At 42.6% G+C, this 17,007-nt stretch overlaps 3 protein-coding genes across 4 annotated transcripts; all 3 read right to left on the bottom strand.

Moving 5' to 3' along the window:
- Positions 1-1,744: 1,744 nt before the first annotated feature.
- Positions 1,745-3,755, bottom strand: LOC111600945 (fat-body protein 1). Its single transcript, XM_023317315.2, has 2 exons — positions 3,546-3,755; positions 1,745-3,493 (listed from the first exon to the last, which is right to left on the bottom strand). Exons 1-2 carry the CDS (start codon positions 3,747-3,749, stop codon positions 1,745-1,747), a joined length of 1,953 nt encoding a protein of 650 aa, XP_023173083.2. The 5' UTR covers positions 3,750-3,755.
- Positions 3,756-4,054: 299 nt separating this feature from the next.
- Positions 4,055-15,549, bottom strand: LOC111600928 (peroxisome biogenesis factor 1). 2 transcript variants are annotated; one of them, XM_023317292.2, is made up of 9 exons: positions 15,290-15,549; positions 15,064-15,190; positions 14,848-14,951; positions 14,048-14,162; positions 12,389-13,972; positions 12,131-12,327; positions 11,435-12,058; positions 4,258-4,361; positions 4,055-4,198 (listed from the first exon to the last, which is right to left on the bottom strand). In XM_023317292.2, the coding sequence occupies exons 1-9, from the start codon at positions 15,380-15,382 to the stop codon at positions 4,129-4,131; spliced, it is 3,018 nt and encodes a 1,005-aa protein (XP_023173060.2). In that variant the 5' UTR covers positions 15,383-15,549; the 3' UTR covers positions 4,055-4,128. The 2 variants fall into 2 exon arrangements, with proteins under 2 accessions (XP_023173060.2, XP_030082037.1); XM_030226177.1 differs by lacking the exons at positions 4,055-4,198; positions 4,258-4,361 and adding an exon at positions 7,939-7,997.
- Positions 4,370-7,796, bottom strand: LOC111600927 (fibroblast growth factor receptor homolog 2). The gene is made up of 2 exons (XM_030226175.1): positions 5,125-7,796; positions 4,370-5,065 (listed from the first exon to the last, which is right to left on the bottom strand). Exons 1-2 carry the CDS (start codon positions 7,774-7,776, stop codon positions 4,484-4,486), a joined length of 3,234 nt encoding a protein of 1,077 aa, XP_030082035.1. The 5' UTR covers positions 7,777-7,796; the 3' UTR covers positions 4,370-4,483.
- Positions 15,550-17,007: the final 1,458 nt, after the last annotated feature.

The raw sequence follows: 17,007 nt of genomic DNA, 5'->3' as shown, positions 1-17,007 counted from the left end.
CAAAAATAATAAACTTTACTTTAAAACAAGTAAGAAAGCTCTAGTCGGGGTGCCCGACTAGGAGATACCCTGGAGATACCCGGACCAAGCTGCATACGAATACGAGCGGCGCCTCTACCAACGCAGCCACTGCCCTTCTAACGCGTGCTGTTGCAAATTTGAACATAAGTAGCAGCTAATAATTCAGCACAATTCAATCGAAATTTCAATTCTTGGAATAGAAAAAAATGCACGCATTTGAATGTATGTGTGCACACGCATAGGAAAAATGCGTGCGCGTGGCGCTGCTGACATGTGCTTTTGCAAATTTGAATGAAATTTTCAGCATATGATCTACATATCCTATTGGCTTGGTTGAGATGCAAACGCCTTGACATAATGGCCCTAGTTCCAACTAAACTTAAATTCTAAGAATTTGGGGGAATTTGGAGCCGGTATCCAAAATCCAACAAAAATCAAAATTGCATAAAATATACATAAGACTAAATACAAAATTTGGAGGCTCTAGCTCTTAAGACGTTTGAGACATAATTTATTTACTGTATTTCAATAATGTTTTTATTCGATAACAATTAAATGCGAATAGTTATCGAATATTTGAAACAAACTTGACCTGCGCGTGCTATACACGGACCTACAAAATTTCAAGTCTCTAGCTCTTATAGATGCTGAGATCCACGCGTTCACACATACGGACATACGGACAGACGGACAGACAGACAGACGGACAGGGCTCAATCGACTCGGCTTGTCGTCCTGATCAAGAATATATATACTTTATGGGGTCTGCTACGCCTCCTTCTGCCTGTTACATACATTTGCACAAAACCATTATACCCTGATTTCCAATTTTTAATGGGATCAGGGTATAAATATAATCTCAATTGATTGATTACTCCATACGTAGGCCAATCTATGAGTTGTAATTAAAAGTTTACTGATAAGATTGACAGTGATAAGATTTCTTTATTCCATGTCCGTTAATGATATCATTCACAACTTAAAGTGGCCAATGGCTAGTCATAAATAGGGGGTTTTTACTATTATTAACAAGCCTAAAACATTGTGGGTTTTACGTCCGTTCTCATAAAGAAAAGACAACGTTGGTATAGTCCTCAAAAAAATCTATTTCCACAAGTAGATGGCGCTTGCACTTTTCTTACATCTGCAGCACAGCTTTCGATAGGTATCTATTATATCGTCTTTTATTATCGATAGTTGGCATTTTAATGGAGTTGGTTTACATTGTTTCTTTAATTGCGAATTCAAAAAGCTATAGAAGTCATACAAATAACGAATACATAAATAAAAAAAATATATATATAAAATGTAATATAATTAAATAATATGCAAACGTACAAATTCGCTCACCTAAAAAATTTATGCGTGAGGTAGGTCAGGGAATACAATTTCTAATTTATGAATACTTACATTGTTTAAAAGTATTTTTAAGGAAATATTCTTCGCTTTAATGATACAACTAAAAAACCTGTTTTAGTTAATTGCAGATAAAAGTTTCGTCTATGGAGCAATTAAACACATTAACACAGATCCTGAAAAAAAACAACAACTATTCAAAATATTATCACCTGTATGGGTCAGATTGAATTTATATTATTTAAAAATTTAATTTAATACATATTTAAATAAGCGATATTCATTTTTTATTAAATCATTAAAATAGGAAAATTAAATGATATTCAAAATTGTCATACAGGTTACATACGATACATAAATATATTTTTTATTTATATTCCAATTCGTCCTTTGATATTAGTAATTCCTGATGGTATATGACCACATCTAAAGTGTCGCTAGCGAGCTGTGTCCCACTGCCATCAATAAAGCTGGCACACTCTGCACCTGCTTGAGTGTCGTTCCATTGAAGCACTTGCACATGTAGTTGAAGCGGTAGACCTTCAGCAGTGCCACGAGGCAGCTGCAGATGCTGAGGAAATGAACACGATTTGGAAGCATCTAATGGTGCCTGTGCTTCGTAGAGCTTGCTAAGCGTGTGATCACTAGAAGCAGCAGGAAAATAACGTTCCAGTTGATGCTCACCAGTTGCCAGCTCACGCACAAAGTTGTCAAGGAGTAGTCGAGGCTGAGCTCTGCCAGGCACCGCCAGATAACTGCGAATTTGGACAGCCATCGTCTCCGGTACGGACAGCTCATAGGTAATGCGGAATGGCTTATGATTCAAGCGCAATTGACGTGCCACAAGACGGCGACGTAGCAATTGCAAATTGTTGCGCTGCGACTGAAGCAACTGCTGATCCATTAGATTAATCAAATCGGTGTCCATTAGCTCCTCATAGGTTTCCAATTTGCTCACTCGGACGATCTGTGCCAGCGGCCGTTGCCTGTCGAACGATTGAGACTTTGGCGCTGGATCGTACTGGGAAATTAATTGAGCCAGTTGAATTAGCAGCGATCGATATATGGGATCCCGCAGGTTGGACGTGGTCATGCCCAGAAAGCTGGGCTCCACATGATTCCCGTTAATGGCGAGACTTAAATGTCGACAGAGTCCCCAGTACTCTGCTGCAATCACTTGACCCACGAGCCACATAGGCTGAATTTCGACATTGCTTTTCAGCTGCTTATCAATCCGACTTTGCAGTTCTTCAATAGACTTTCTTATCAACTGTCGCACGTCTTCGGCATTCAGCGCAGTTGCCTTGTAGGGTACCCCACCCGTTGTCATCAATGTGGGCGTGACCAGCTCAACTGATCTTGTGCCCGTCGCTAATTCTTCCAGCTGCAGCAACACCACAAACTGCCCGATGTTGTGCAGCAGTAACTGTCCGGCTTCTAGCATCGCTGCACCCTCGACTTGTTGACGGTATATCCATTCATCTTGGGCATTGCGGAACTGCAACATGCGATCGCCGTCTATTATAGCAGTCTCATAATCTTCCTTAGCTTTCGATCCGCATATCAGCCTGCTGATAAGCCTGCTCCAGTAGCCATTTAAGGCAACATCTAAGCTAAGCGGCATCCCAATAGAATTCACTGCTATGACAACTGGGTCGACTGGCATTAGGTCCTCTAGTGGCACCTCCAGTGGCTGTCTGAATATCTTCGGGTACAAAATGCTACCCAGTGTCTCCCTCCAGGAGCGTTTTTGGCCGATTCGAACTGGAACCAACTGCTGCCAATTAACGGACTTTGCTTCCCGTATCAGCTCCTTGTCGAAGTAGAGCTGTGGCAGCACCTCATGCATGACCGGCATCATCAGATCCTTTGTGTCCGCACGTTCGGCAATAGCCAGCTGCAGTGCATGCACAAAGAGCACGGGGTTAAAGCGGCTCCGGGCATAGCATGCATTGCACTGAAAGATCCTCCAGTCTTTGGCTAGCACTAGAAAGCGATAAACGTCCAGCAGCTGCTGCGGCAGCTCCTCCTGCAAAAGGCTATAGATACTGTATGGGCGCAAAATGCGACCCTGATGCACGCGCTCGAAGAAATCCAGCAACAAAGGCCAACTGCCCTGTAAGAGAAAATACGTAAGCGATTGACTTTTTCAAACTGGTTCTACTCACCGTTTCGTAATCGCTTGGATTCTCGTTGAGCTCACGGCCCATGTCGATGAGCTCCTGTTGCAGCAGCGGCTTGTGCACTTGCAGCAATAAATCCAGCAAAAATCGCTGGCGTAGTGCCCATTGAGTTGGCCTCAAGACATTGAGGCTTGGAGAGGATGCGCCCAACCACCAGCGCGGACGTAAGCTCCAACCATTGCCAAGCATTCCGGAACAGAGCGACAAGCTCAGAAGAGCACAGAACACAAATGTCGTGTTTAACATTCTGAATGAGGCGGCACTTAGAAAGCAAATGTTTTTCGAAATTTAATATACCAATGCCGCCGGCTGATCTCAAGGCTTATCAGAAGAATTTTATGAATATATATAGAACATACATCGCAGTTTATATACCCTAGAAGACGTGAAGATCAAAGGTCCTTAAACTGCATTTTTGTTTATGTAAATTATGTAAATTCGTTTTTATTGTATCAACAATACTAAAAAATAGAATTCCCAAAAAAAAAAAAATAATAAACACGCCAAAATCGCATTCTATATAACCGAACTTCAACCTTATAATTATCTCCCTTGAGCTTCGGTTAGTCTATGCCAATGTGGCTCGCTTGGCCACAAATTCCCTGGAGCTCTTCTCCTTGTTAGTAAAGCGAGCGTATCTGTAATCCATAATATTTATTAAACAATATATATTTTGTTACCTTTTGATGGAACTCACGTTTTCTTGTATTTGGATACGTCGGCGGCGCTGAGCGATGGGCGAGTCGATTGATAGGATTCGATGAGATGTTTTTGCTTCACTAAAATTTTCTTTGGCAGCTTCTGTCGGAGGGAATGGAAAAACATTAATTCAGTTTGCTTAAATAGACTCGGCCGTATTTTATTGAGTATTTTTTGTTTTGTGTGATGGTCGATGGATGTTCTTGGTTAAGCCATCCCTAGCACTAGTTAAACTTATATGTATATTGATATCTTAGCGGTAAAGTCTCTCGGAATGTTTCAGCTTCAGAGCCATCCTCCTCATCGCCCGAGGATGGCGGCGTCTCCAGCATTGGCATCGATAGATCCAAATACGCATCGTTGGGATTACTGCTAGCCTGTTGCAGTATGCCATCGAAACTCTCCACAAGCTCTGCAAATGTGGGCCTCGCACACGACTCAAAGTGCCAGCACTGACGCATCACCACGTATATGTTGAGCGAGCATTTTGGCGGCTTCTCCATGCGCTGGCCAGTGATCAAATAACTGTATAGCTCTTCGGCAGACATGATATTTGGATATGGTTGCTCGCCATAGGTCATTATCTCCCAGAGCAGGACGCCGTAACTCCAGACGTCGCTCTGGGAATCGTAAAACTTCTCCTGCAAAGATTCCGGCGCCATCCATTTGATGGGCAGTCGTCCGTTGGTATTCTTGCGATAATAGTCTGTATCCTGGATATCCCTGGCCAATCCAAAGTCAGCTATTTTCATCACATAGCCCTCGCTGACGAGCACATTGCGCGCTGCCAAATCCCGGTGAATGCACTGAAAAGTGATTGAGATATTAGAGTGATCTGCTCTCCGATTAAGTCAGGTGCGCTTACCCGTCGCGAAGCTAGGTATTCCATGCCGCGAGCTATTTGGAAGGCGAACATGGTCAGCTCCTTCTCGCCCAGCTGCTGTTGTGGCTGCATCGACTTATCATCCAGATAGCCATCGCTGTCGCTGCGTCGCTGCAGTTGACCCGGTCGATTTTGCTTGAGAAAATCCTTTAGATTGCCATGGGGTGCATACTCGACGATGACCCACAATGGACCGCTCTGACTGCAGCATCCCAACAGATTGATGATGTTAATGTGCTTGCCAATCATTTTCATCACCTCCATTTCGCGCACCAGACTGGCCATGTCCGCATCCGTGTGCTCCTCCTTAACCATCTTGACGGCGACAATGGTGCCCATACCATTATTGGAGGATGGGGGACTGCGCGGCAGGCCATCGGCCTCGGCCATGACAACGCGTCCAAATGCGCCCTCGCCCAAAATGGAGCCTAGGGCCAGCTGCTGTCTGGGTATCTCCCAATTGGAGTCCAGAGGGAACTCGTACTCATTGAAGCCCTGTGCAGGATCCGAGGAGCCGCCCGTCGTGGTATTGGAGAATGTTGTCCGTTGTTTTTCGATCTTAATAACAGGAATTTGCAGATCCCCCGCACAGGAGCTGCCCTCAACGCTGGCCGGCTTGTAGATGATCACCTTTTTGGTCCACTGATGCACCGTCTCGATGCGATGCTTCAATAGCTTCTCGCGCCGCAGCCGGCGAAGCATATACACTATAAAGGCGCTGCCGAGCAGGAACAGCAGCATTATCATCACAACGGTAACAATGAAGGCAACGGGATGCGTGTGGAGCAGCTGACTGAAATGCAGGTACGGCAGATGGTCGACCACGCGCAGATAGATGCTAGCATTGCTCATTCCCAGGGAATTGGATGCCATGCACGTGTACCAGCCCTCGTCCAGGTGCGTCACATTATTGAACACCAGCAAATCGGGTCGATCCACGGACGTTTTCAAATCGATGTGCACCACATCTGGCTGCATCGAGTCCAATGTCAAGGGCATCGAGTTATTGTTATGCATCACGCGTATCCACCGGATGGAGGGCTCATTATCGGACAGCACGTCACACTTGAGCACCTGCTGCGTGTTGATCAGCGCCGTCTTGTTGTCCATTTTCGTGATGATTGGCGGCGCTCGGATGCGATCGTGGACCACAACGCTGTACTCGAATTCAATGCAGCCGAGGATGTTGCACACCTTGCACATGTACAGAGCCGAATCCTTTGAGATGGCATCCTCCATGGTCAAGGACCAGCGCCTGAACTTATAGCTGCCAATGTCGCGCTGCAGCTCCTTATAGCCGTCGCCCTTATTGAATGTCCAACTGATGTTCGCCGCCGGATGCGCCGTGCTGGGGCAAGAGAGGGTAAGCGTTTTGCCCGAGGGCAAATGTTGCAACCGGTTCAAAGGCTTCTTGAACTTGGGGTACTGCTCCACTGTGGTATCGTCCGCGGCATCGTCTGCTGCTTCGTCCCCTGCATCGTCATCCGCAGCACTAACGCTCGCTTGTTGCGTAGTTGTTGTTGTTGTTGTCGGCTGTACTGTTGGGGTCGGAACACTGAGGGGCTTGGGCAGCACCTCCAGATAGGCCGCACCCACAGTGCGCCCCAATCGGTTCTCAGCCACACAAATATACCAGCCAGCATCAAAGGGCTGTACGTTGCCCAGACGTAGCAACTGCGGCTCATCCTTGTTGGCCAGCAGCGTATCCACTTCATCATTATCCTCCACGTTGGCTTGCTGCTCCAGGCGCTGCAGCAGCGCATTTATATCGCCAGCTCGCACCTTTTGTAGCCAAGTGATTTGTGGCTCCAGCTGCGAATCCTCCAGCTTGCACTCTATGCTCGCGTGCTCCTCCATTACAGCGCTCACGTTATGCGGATAGCCAGGACTTAGCACGGGGGCCATGTGTTGGCGCGTCATGACTTCCAGGTGGGTCTGGCTGTCGGCGCAGCTCTGGAAATTACACAGAAGGCAACGATAGTCGCCCGCATCTTGCGGCTGCAGCTGCCACACGCTTAGCATTGTTTTCTTGAGCCTTATGCGAGCACTGCCCACCATTTGGGTGTTATTGTGATACCAGCTAATGTTCGTCCATGTAACCCCCGGTGCCGGGATGCAGCTCAGCAGAACCATAGAGCCCGCCGTGCGCTTAACCAATGGCTCCAGTTGCTGTGCCAAACGTGGCGGCTGGCTATCATTCAGCGGCAGCAAATAGTGCTCCACAGGCTCGCTGTACACTCTGCTGAAGCTGGCCAGGTCATCGCTAGCCTGTTGGTACCCAATCAATAGCGTCAGATTAGCCCACTGGTTGCCATCATAGCGGCACGCATAGTTGCCCGATTGCGCCGTCTGGGCGCGCTCCAACAGCCAGCTGTGGCCGCTGTGCTTCAGCTGCGCGTTGTAGTACCATGCGGCTTGGGGCTGTTGGCACTCCAGCTGAATATCCACATCTGTGGGCACATGACGATGGCCATGCTGTGCCTCTTGGATCACATCGATTTGGCAACGATGCGCCTCAAAGTGGCAGCTCGAAATGTTTTTGTTGTTGTTGCTGTTGCTGCTGCTGCTGCTGCTGCTGCTGATGATGATGATGAATATGATGATCAGCAGATTTTGCATTGTCAAGTGTAGCATTTGAGTTGTTGTTGTTGTTGTCGTTCTTGCTGTTAATGTGATTGTTGTTTACTTAGCTGTTGCTCTTGCCAAATTGCTGCTGCTTTTGCAAAGACACTTTTATATTTCGCAAAGCTTCATTTTTACATTTTCTCTTCCCTATTATTTTTATTATTATTTATTGCTATCAGTTAGGTTCAATTTTTTGCGTCTTTTTTTCAATATTCGAAACAAAAATAAATCTAAAAAGAAAAAGGCAACGCGTATAATACAAAAAGGCAACCATTATGTGCACTGCCTCTGTAATGAGTAACACCTTTGCTACGGCTGCTTCTGGCGTTGTTGTTGTAGCTGTTGTCAGCGCACACACACACACACACACCAACACACACGCACAGGCACACATATAGCTAAGGCAAGTATCTATAAGTTGGCCCATACTTATATGTGAGCATCGGCCAAATGCGTTAAATGTCGTCATTTCCATTGATACGACAAATCGTTGTACAGTTAGAAATTTTAGATGCAATCATAATAATAATCTTCCATATATTGGTAGGTTCAAGCGTTGACTTTATGCACGGGCACAGTGGTCCCAAATTGGCAACTTGATTTGCAGCATATGACTGAAACATGAAAGAATGTTTGACTCGGGTACAACCAACTACGTAATGCTCGCTTTAAGCTTCGAGTGAATCAAGAGACATTTGTCATTTATTTTTAAAACTGGTAATTATCCAACGTCTATTTATCTATTGCCATATAGTTGAGCACCTACATAAAAATATTTATATTTAATTTACAGGTCTCGTAACAACAATATATATACAAATATACTCCATTAATTCAGCAAGCGAATTCTAAGGGATTTCAATTGAATATACAGCAGCTGATGATAGAAAATAATTACTGCTCAGTGGGTTTACATGAATCGCAAAAAGAAAACTAGTTTTAGCTCTTCAAATCTCTTATTTCTTTTGCGCAAAAATGCCCGAGCTACTTCAGATAGTAAAAATAGAAATATAATTTGAGTAGGCGATAAATGTTTCTATATGTTTCTTTAGCCCCAATACATAGAGAGGTATGCATGCCGCAAGACTAAGCAATGCTTTTCATTATTGCATGAGTGCAATCCTTTCGGCAGGCATTCGTCATGATATATCTTATCAAAGCGGATGTATTTCCGGATAGATTGTGCCTTGAAAATGTTAAAGAAAATAACAATCAAGATTATTGATTATAGCACTTGAACAGCTATATTTATTTTCAAATTTATATGGCACAAAGATTATGTTATTTGTGGTCTTTTTCTCATGCGAAACCTGACCTAATCAATGCCTTCAAGTGAAATCATTCCTCGTTTCATGCTCATTTTACTAACTCTTATCTTTCACGAGGCTGCAATGGACTGCATGTTTCAGCTATGTATTGAGCACAAATCAGTTAAATCCAAAATTCCTTGAATAGCTCAATTCAGTTTCTATTTTGTCACCTGAGACCACTGTGCACTAATGAAATTTATTTTTTATAATTTTTTTAAGGCAAGCCAACAACTGGTGTTGTTGTTGTTGATTTTGCAAATATTGTTGCGCTTGTTGTTTTTGTAGTGCCGTTTGTTAGTTGTAGCTGTTGTTGTTGCTTTTTGGCGGTACTGATTTTGGAGTGATATATGCACACACGTCGCGATTTTAAATTTATTCAGTTTCCTTTTTTTGCTTCTTTCATTTATTGCCAGCGGACAAGACGCGTATGTTTGAAATATGTATTATTATTGTTATAATTCGTTGTTTTTATCGTTGTTATTGTTTTGCCAGTTCGCCAATATTATTATGGGAAACGTTTATAATTATGAAGAATGAATTAACTTTTGAATTTTGGACTAGCATTCGAACGGCTTTTTGCAAAATATTTATCAACAGCTCGTGAATATTTATACTCATGTTAAATTGTCTTTACACATTTGGGAACTCGATAAGGAATTTTGTTTGCATCACAGCAGAGTTATTTGAATTTTTATTTATTTATTATTTATGATGCAAATTTGTCACCACTCTATACTCTATAGACACACGTGCAGAATTGAACAGTTCAATGATATTTGGATTTTAATGCTTTCAATTCAGATCACGACTCTGCACAAGCTATGAAAGCACTTTATATTTACATATATATATATATAAATATATATATATCTAAGCTTATATTACTTTAAGATTTTGCACTGTAATCGAATGAAATTGCACTTTTCTGATTGTTTTAGAACTATTTGTAATAACGCTTATAATTATTTGTAGTATTTGGTTGTTGAGCCGCACTGCGGAGAGTTTTATGGGCACTTTGGACATTCGTTGTTTATGTTTTATTTGGCTTTTTATGTACTTTGCATTTCACTTGACTGGATTTTATTTTTGCTCTTGAGCGATCGCCATCCATGTCTGGCAAAATGTGTACATAATTCTTTCTTTCCACGCCGATTCTTTGCCCAAAAATCACGTCTTTGTCTTTAGCTCGAATAAATAACAAGAAAAGTCACAAAAAACAAAAGAGAACAACACGAATTGTCACAGTGCTTTTTGTTTTTTGGCTGTCAAACTGGCAGGCAACGAAATCCCTGCCCGGGCGCCCTTTTGTGGACTCGTGCGCATTTCCGCTTCGTTGCCAATACTTATTAAGGCCCGCCCGTACGCCGCCCACACCCCGCTGCGCTGCCCAGCACAGCGCTTTAGCTGGGGGAGTAGTGGCTATTGACAACTTCCGTTGCACTAACCGAAACAGATCCCACACAGTCGCGAGCCAACCGATTTGCTTGAATGTGCGCACACAACTGAAAGTAACGATCGATTGAATACGGCAACAACAAAACTTTTGGATATGTTGACGACGATCATCATCGGCAACCACGAGCCACGAGGCTGGCGGCGTTACCGACGACATCGTGAAAACCTAGCTACAGCCAAACACATATATTTCTATATGTGTGTGTGTGTGTGTGTTAAATATTATTTATACAAGTTGCGATCCTGTCGAGCACTCTCAGTGCGTGCCAGCGATTCCTTGGGTTCTACCTGTCTGCAAGGTGTCCGTCCCGCGCCTGCCGCATGTTGTGGTTGTTCATAATGTTGTGTGTAGTTTTCTTTTCTTTTCCATTTGTTTTGTTGTTTTTTACTTTTATTCTAAGCATGTTTTGCGGCAGAGGATTTCGTCTACTTGGCTTGGTTCGGCTTGCATTCTTTATTATCGCGGCCCTTGGGCTATGTTTAATTTATGCATAAGAAAATGTGTCCATTGTCTTTTGAGTTGTTGCTGCTGCTGCTGCTTCTGCTGCTGTTGTTGTTGTTGTTGTTGCAGTACGTGCGCATGCGCGATAATCGCATATCAATAAGGAAATATCCGTTACGTGACTTATATATCTAAAAACCCCTCGTCTGCAGTTTTTTCCATTGCTTTGACTATGTGTTTTTGGCCCAGCACCCGCATAAGGTTGCCTAATCCTGATCCAGATGCCAGGCACGTAGTCATAGATAGAAGAAAAACCCCAAAAATAGTAAATCTCCCTGCACTTGTGAGCCCTGTTTCCAGCTTTATTGCTGGGAACGGAAGCGCCAACTGCAGTTGCTTGTTGGGCTATGGCCTTACCAAGAACATTCTATATTTCCGGCCAATTGAAATTCTCACTCACCTCATGTCCGAATTGTGCCAGCGCCTGCTTAACCGCTGCCATGTTCGCCGAGGTCAGAATGCTCTGTATATCGGCGCCAGTGTAGTTTTGTGTTCTGCCCGCAAACCAATCAAAGTCGACGCATTCATCCAGATTCAACGTCGAGCTCAGTGCCTCAAAGATGCTAACGCGCGCCACTGCATCCGGCAGTGGGCATTCTACAAGGCGATCAATGCGTCCCGAGCGCAGCAGCGCTGGATCGAGCAGTTCAGGTCGCGATGTAGCTGCTATGACAGTAACGCCCTGCAGTCCCTCCACGCCATCCAGCTCGGTGAGCAACTGGTTGACCACACGATCTGTCACGCCCGTGGAGTCGTGGCCACGCTTCGGGGCCAAACTGTCAAACTCATCGAAGAAGAGAACGCACGGCTTGGCGCTACGCGCCCTGTTAAACAGATTGCGTACATTCTCCTCGCTTTGGCCAATGTACTTGGCCAGCAACTCAGGACCCTTCACCGATATAATACGCAGACTCCAGCTGCTAGCCAGCTGAGACACCAAAAACGTTTTACCCGTGCCCGGTGGCCCATAAAGGAGCACGCCAGCCTGGTTACGCAAAGGCGAGCAGCTGAAGATACTGGGATACTGTTGGGAAATCAAATTTGAATTTGAATTTGAATTTGACTGTAGTTACTTATATATGTAACGGCTACTTACCGTTGATGGCCACATGAGCACCTCTTCGAGCACGCTGACCACGGCTTCCAGTCCAGGTAGGTCCTCCACGCGCATTTCATTGGTGTTAGTTTCGGCGCCAGTCTTTTGATTGCTTTGAATGCCCTGCAGGCAGTAGGAATTCGTGTGCTCTAGGGATTCTATGAGCTCCTCGTTAGTAAGCAGCGGCTGTGATTTGCCTTTGAGCGAAAAAGAAAATGATGTTAGTTAGTTAGTTAATAACTGATTCCATTGACTTACTAATGCGATAAGCGTAGAAAATGGCGCGTTCCACAAACTGCACAAGATCGCATTTCCGATAGCCCTCCGTTAGATTAGAGAACTTGACCACATCCAATTCCTTGGTTGCGATATGACTGCATAGTTCGCGCAGTATAATCTCACGATCGGCGCGCTCTAAGCTGGGCAGCCGCGCAATTGTTTGGAACAGATGCCGACCACGTGGCGCGCTGAGCCGCTTGTTCAACGTCTGCAGTTCACTGACTGTGGCAATGACAGCAATGGCATTGCTGCTAGTATACTGCATGATAAGCTGATGCACAGTGTCTGCCATGCGGTTAAAGTACTCGCCGTCCTGGCTCGACTGCTCTGCCGCAGCATGGGCTAGCACATCTAGATTCTCCAGGACCACAATAGCCGGTGCATGCAGAAGGCAGTTGGTGAATATGTTACGCAAGTCCTTTTGTATGGACTCCGTTTTGCGTCCTTTGCTGCGCGAACAGTAGAAGATATCAAAGTAGCAGTAGTCCGGGTTGCCCGACAACTGCTCCAGTATGCGCTCCACGAGGACCGTTTTGCCAGTGCCAGCGGCACCAGTCAGAAGCACATTTCCCTGGCGCAGCACTGAGTTCTGGGAGTTGAGGCACAGATTCATGCGCAGCTCACTGACTACTTGATCTAGAATCTTGTCGTATTCTGGCAGTCGTATCAAGTCCTTGACACTCAGTGGCGAAACTGCCGGCGGTTGCTCCTTGATAATTTCATGCACAGGACGCACTAAGTCGGCAGCATAGATTTTCGATTCCTTTAGGAACTGTGCATCCACTACACAATAGCGAAAGTGTTCTGGCAATATGCCCACTGTGACCAGCAGATCGTCCTCCAGGCGGACTACTTCCTCCTGATTGAACAACACTGGCGCCTTTCGTGTTCTATCGATTACGAACCGCTTAAATGCATTCTCAATGATCTTGTAATGCGTCTTCTTGTGCGCAAACAACTCAATCTTTTCCACAAAGTTCATAACGGTTGTCTTAGGCCGCAAGACAACTCGCTCCAGTTCCTTAATGTTCAATAGCTTCATCAGATTCGCATTTAGCTCGATGGAGGGATGAATGGTAGCTGGCAACTCATCATCGTCATCATCGCTGGCCAGACGCACACGCACGTAGTACTCCTTCTCGCCAGCAGTGCGCATACTGTAGAACTGCTCCAGATCCATGAATTCGGGCAAATGCGATTGGGTTATGTACACGTCCGATTCCTGTGCCTGCTCATGCCACAATCCACGTATGACCCGAAACTCAAAGGCACGCGAACTCTCGCGTCGCAAATCCTTCTTCAAACGCTCCATATGATCCTGGCGCTTGTTACGTTGCAAAGTGTTCTTCACATTGCCCATCGTTGCGGAGTGAACGAGCGCTGGAGGCGACGTTGGCACTTCGTCCCGCACTTGCGCACTAGTCTTGCTGCGTGACAATTTCTTATTTTCCTCAGCGTTCTCATTGTCATCGCCATTGATCAGACCTTGGAACAGATTTGGCGCCACAACCAGCTGCGTATTGTGATCCAGACGTCCATAGCTTATGTGCGGCTTTAGCCGGTCTTATATAAGATGTAAAATAAAATAAAATATTTAAAAATAGCTGAGCTGTGTCAATCATTTAATTAAATATTTACCCACTGTCAGCGCCACTTGCATCGACTTGTTAATCCAAACTAGCAAGATTTGTGACGAGTTTACAATACGCGTTTGTTCCAGTACGCTTCCAGATATTTTCTCTGTACTTAGCTCCTATAAAATAAATAAAGTTAACTTTGAATCTGTGTTATAAATATTTTTAAAATATTTGCACGTAAACAAAGCTAAGCTTCTGACTAGTTTTACTAAAAATTAAGCATAATATTCGATATTAAAAAAAATATATATGACGAGTTTTAAATATATATACATATATAAATAAATAATTAAAATATTATATTCACATTATTAAAAGACAGCAATACAGTAAATCTTCCCAAATTCGAGCATTAACAACTTTACACTTTCAGTCTTAAAAATTATTATTTAATCTATTAAAACTAATAAATTTTAATTAAAATTATGTTTGATTAAACATATTTTTGTTACAGTATCACTTTCTATTAAAATTTAATAAATAATATTTCAAAGAAACATTTCAATTATACAAATTGTCTATTTTATTAAGACAAATAGTCGTAACTATGTGTGTGCGAACTGGGGAAGCTCTACTGGCTGCACTTATTCAAAATTGTTGACCGTTACTTCAAAGTTACCCATCCCTGATAAGAGAAAATCCCGCTGGGGTCAATGGCAATGCCGGCGAAAAGTAGCGGTTGCACATAAATAAATACTTAGAAGCACGCCCGCGCCAAAAGCTAATCCGATATAAAAGTATTTTTATCTGGCCGCAGCTACACATACACACGCACATGCACACCGATAGATAAGCACTCACAATGATCTCCCAATCTTTGGCCGAGACGGGCGTGACGTGAACGCTGCGCAGATTTAGAACGTCAGCGATGAGGGCGCACTTGACCAAATCATTCTCATGCAGACCTACAACAAAACGTATGGCAAAGTGCATAGTATAGTATTAGCATACATATAGAAAAAACGATATTTTGGCAATTGAAAGCACATTAACGCATCCGCTTATTAAGTAACTTACCGAGCTCCTTGGCCGCCCTGGCATTGATCCCAATTTCGGTGTCTTTGATGCCACCGCCGCCCGCCTGCGGCGCCCATGAAGCGTAATGCACACGACCATTGTACTGAAGACTCAGGCAGCCAGTATCCTAAGCAATATACAATCATAATATACATATATTTATATATTACAACTTATCTAATCTGCGGGTCCAAATGGCATATTAAGTTGACTTTTGGACACTCACGTAAGTTGAAACGACACCGTAGTATTGATCAGGTAGTAGCAAAAAATTGTTTCTAATCGGCCGATAAACCACTTTGAACGTCCGTTTAAACATTATTTCCGTTGGCGCGCACAATGTGGCACAATTAAACGTAAAATTTAAGTGTGCGCTCGTGCTTAAATCATTTTCAAACTAAAATTCCAATAGGTGCCCAATTCTACCCATCAGCTGTTTTTACTCTCGCGGCTGGACTACCGCACACTAGGGATGTGCCGTTTAGTATCGATATAAAATAACATTGACAAAGCAATGAGAACGACAATCTGGATGATTGCTAATCAAATTAAGTTGGCAGCACCGCAATACCAACTGTTGCCGTGAGTTGAACCATAGTACTAATTTTAAATATCAAATGTTCATGACCAAATTTTTATATTGAAAAATGAATTCTTAACCATTTTTAAGCATAGAAGCTGGGCCCTTGCTAACACTTAATTTAAATTTTCGCGCTCATCGGATTATTAATCAGTTGGCAGCATCACTAATCCAACTGTCAACGCGCGAGCTTTTATTTGCAATATTTAAATGCCATAAAAACAACAAATTTTTTCTTTTGGCTAGTTTATTTGGTTAATAATTTATTTAAAATAGTTAATGTGTTCATATATTGTTATGTCTGTGTATATATATATAAAATGCGGCATCTGTTTATATTTATTTTGTTCTCGTATACCATGCTGGTTTCTTATCAAATTAAATAACACAATATTTAAAACTAACAATGCAGCGGTGCTAGTTTATTGAACGTTTCGCTCTCATGTTCGTTTTATTTCCTTTTTGGCAAATTAAAAAACATGTTACGAAAAGATATGCATAAGGACCAAGTCATTAATGCCAATGGCACTACATATATTTGTGTTTTACTCGTAGTACAAATGTGCTTATAGTTCAACTAAATTCGTTAAGTTTTGAGTTTTCATAAAAGGATAAACACTAGACAAGACGTCTATATTCGAAAAAGATCGTTACAAAGCTTTTTTGTTTTTAATTGTTATATCTGTATATTTTGATGCGTGTATTTTGTTTCTGTTTTTTTTTTTTTTTGTATAATATAAACTGCTCCATATCAGTCTTCGTCAAAACTTTCGTGGCTCGTGAGAATAAATTGGCTCATAAATTGCATATATTAAGTATATACATGTGTATATATAGTTTTCTATATAAAAATTCTACATAAAATGTTATAAAATGTGTTCTTTTTTTCAGTTATTTTGTATATTTTTAAAAAACTTTCTAAAAAATGTAATTCGCATACAAAAATTGTTCATGTTACTTGCAATATTTGGCGCTTTTATTTGTGTTTATTGCAGTATTCGATATTTTTCGTTTTGTTTAAGCAGTGTGCAAAATGTGTTAAATATATGTAGATTATATAATACAACAAAATAATAAAACAATACACGTATATAATAGGAAATTTACAATAAAATGTATTATACTCATGCATACAATTTATTACTTAAGCAATATGTGTAAAAATGTTAGATATAAATCTAAATACATAATAGTAATATGTAAAAAACTTCATTGCCATCTCGGATGCAAATCAAAATTCCAATTTGGTTTAAGAACTTATTGCAAAATAATCATAAAATATATATATGCATACATATATTTACACACTTTAAATATAACAATTGAACTTTTGATAAATACACTGTAAAAATTTGTAAATTTAT

This window comes from Drosophila hydei, unplaced genomic scaffold, assembly GCF_003285905.1.
Source record: "Drosophila hydei strain 15085-1641.00,03,60 unplaced genomic scaffold, DhydRS2 tig00000001-arrow-pilon, whole genome shotgun sequence".
In the NCBI taxonomy this organism is placed as follows: Eukaryota; Metazoa; Arthropoda; class Insecta; order Diptera; family Drosophilidae; genus Drosophila; species Drosophila hydei.
Note: the sequence above shows the minus strand (reverse complement) of the source record. Positions and strands in the feature narration are given on the sequence as shown.

What these genes read in the sequence shown, in the direction of transcription:
- LOC111600945 (XM_023317315.2), bottom strand. Translation starts at nt 3,749, where the DNA reads ATGCTTGGCAATGGTTGGAGCTTACGTCCGCGCTGGTGGTTGGGCGCA. An exon ending in ATCCAAGCGATTACGAAACG is followed by an intron (nt 3,494 to 3,545) that starts GTGAGTAGAACC and finishes TTTCTCTTACAG; the next exon opens with GGCAGTTGGCCTTTGTTGCT.
- LOC111600927 (XM_030226175.1), bottom strand. Translation starts at nt 7,776, where the DNA reads ATGCTACACTTGACAATGCAAAATCTGCTGATCATCATATTCATCATC. An exon ending in AATACCTAGCTTCGCGACGG is followed by an intron (nt 5,066 to 5,124) that starts GTAAGCGCACCT and finishes ATCACTTTTCAG; the next exon opens with TGCATTCACCGGGATTTGGC.
- LOC111600928 (XM_023317292.2), bottom strand. Translation starts at nt 15,382, where the DNA reads ATGTTTAAACGGACGTTCAAAGTGGTTTATCGGCCGATTAGAAACAAT. An exon ending in CAGGGCGGCCAAGGAGCTCG is followed by an intron (nt 14,952 to 15,063) that starts GTAAGTTACTTA and finishes GTTTTGTTGTAG; the next exon opens with GTCTGCATGAGAATGATTTG. An exon ending in GTATCCAAATACAAGAAAAC is followed by an intron (nt 4,199 to 4,257) that starts GTGAGTTCCATC and finishes TATGGATTACAG; the next exon opens with ATACGCTCGCTTTACTAACA.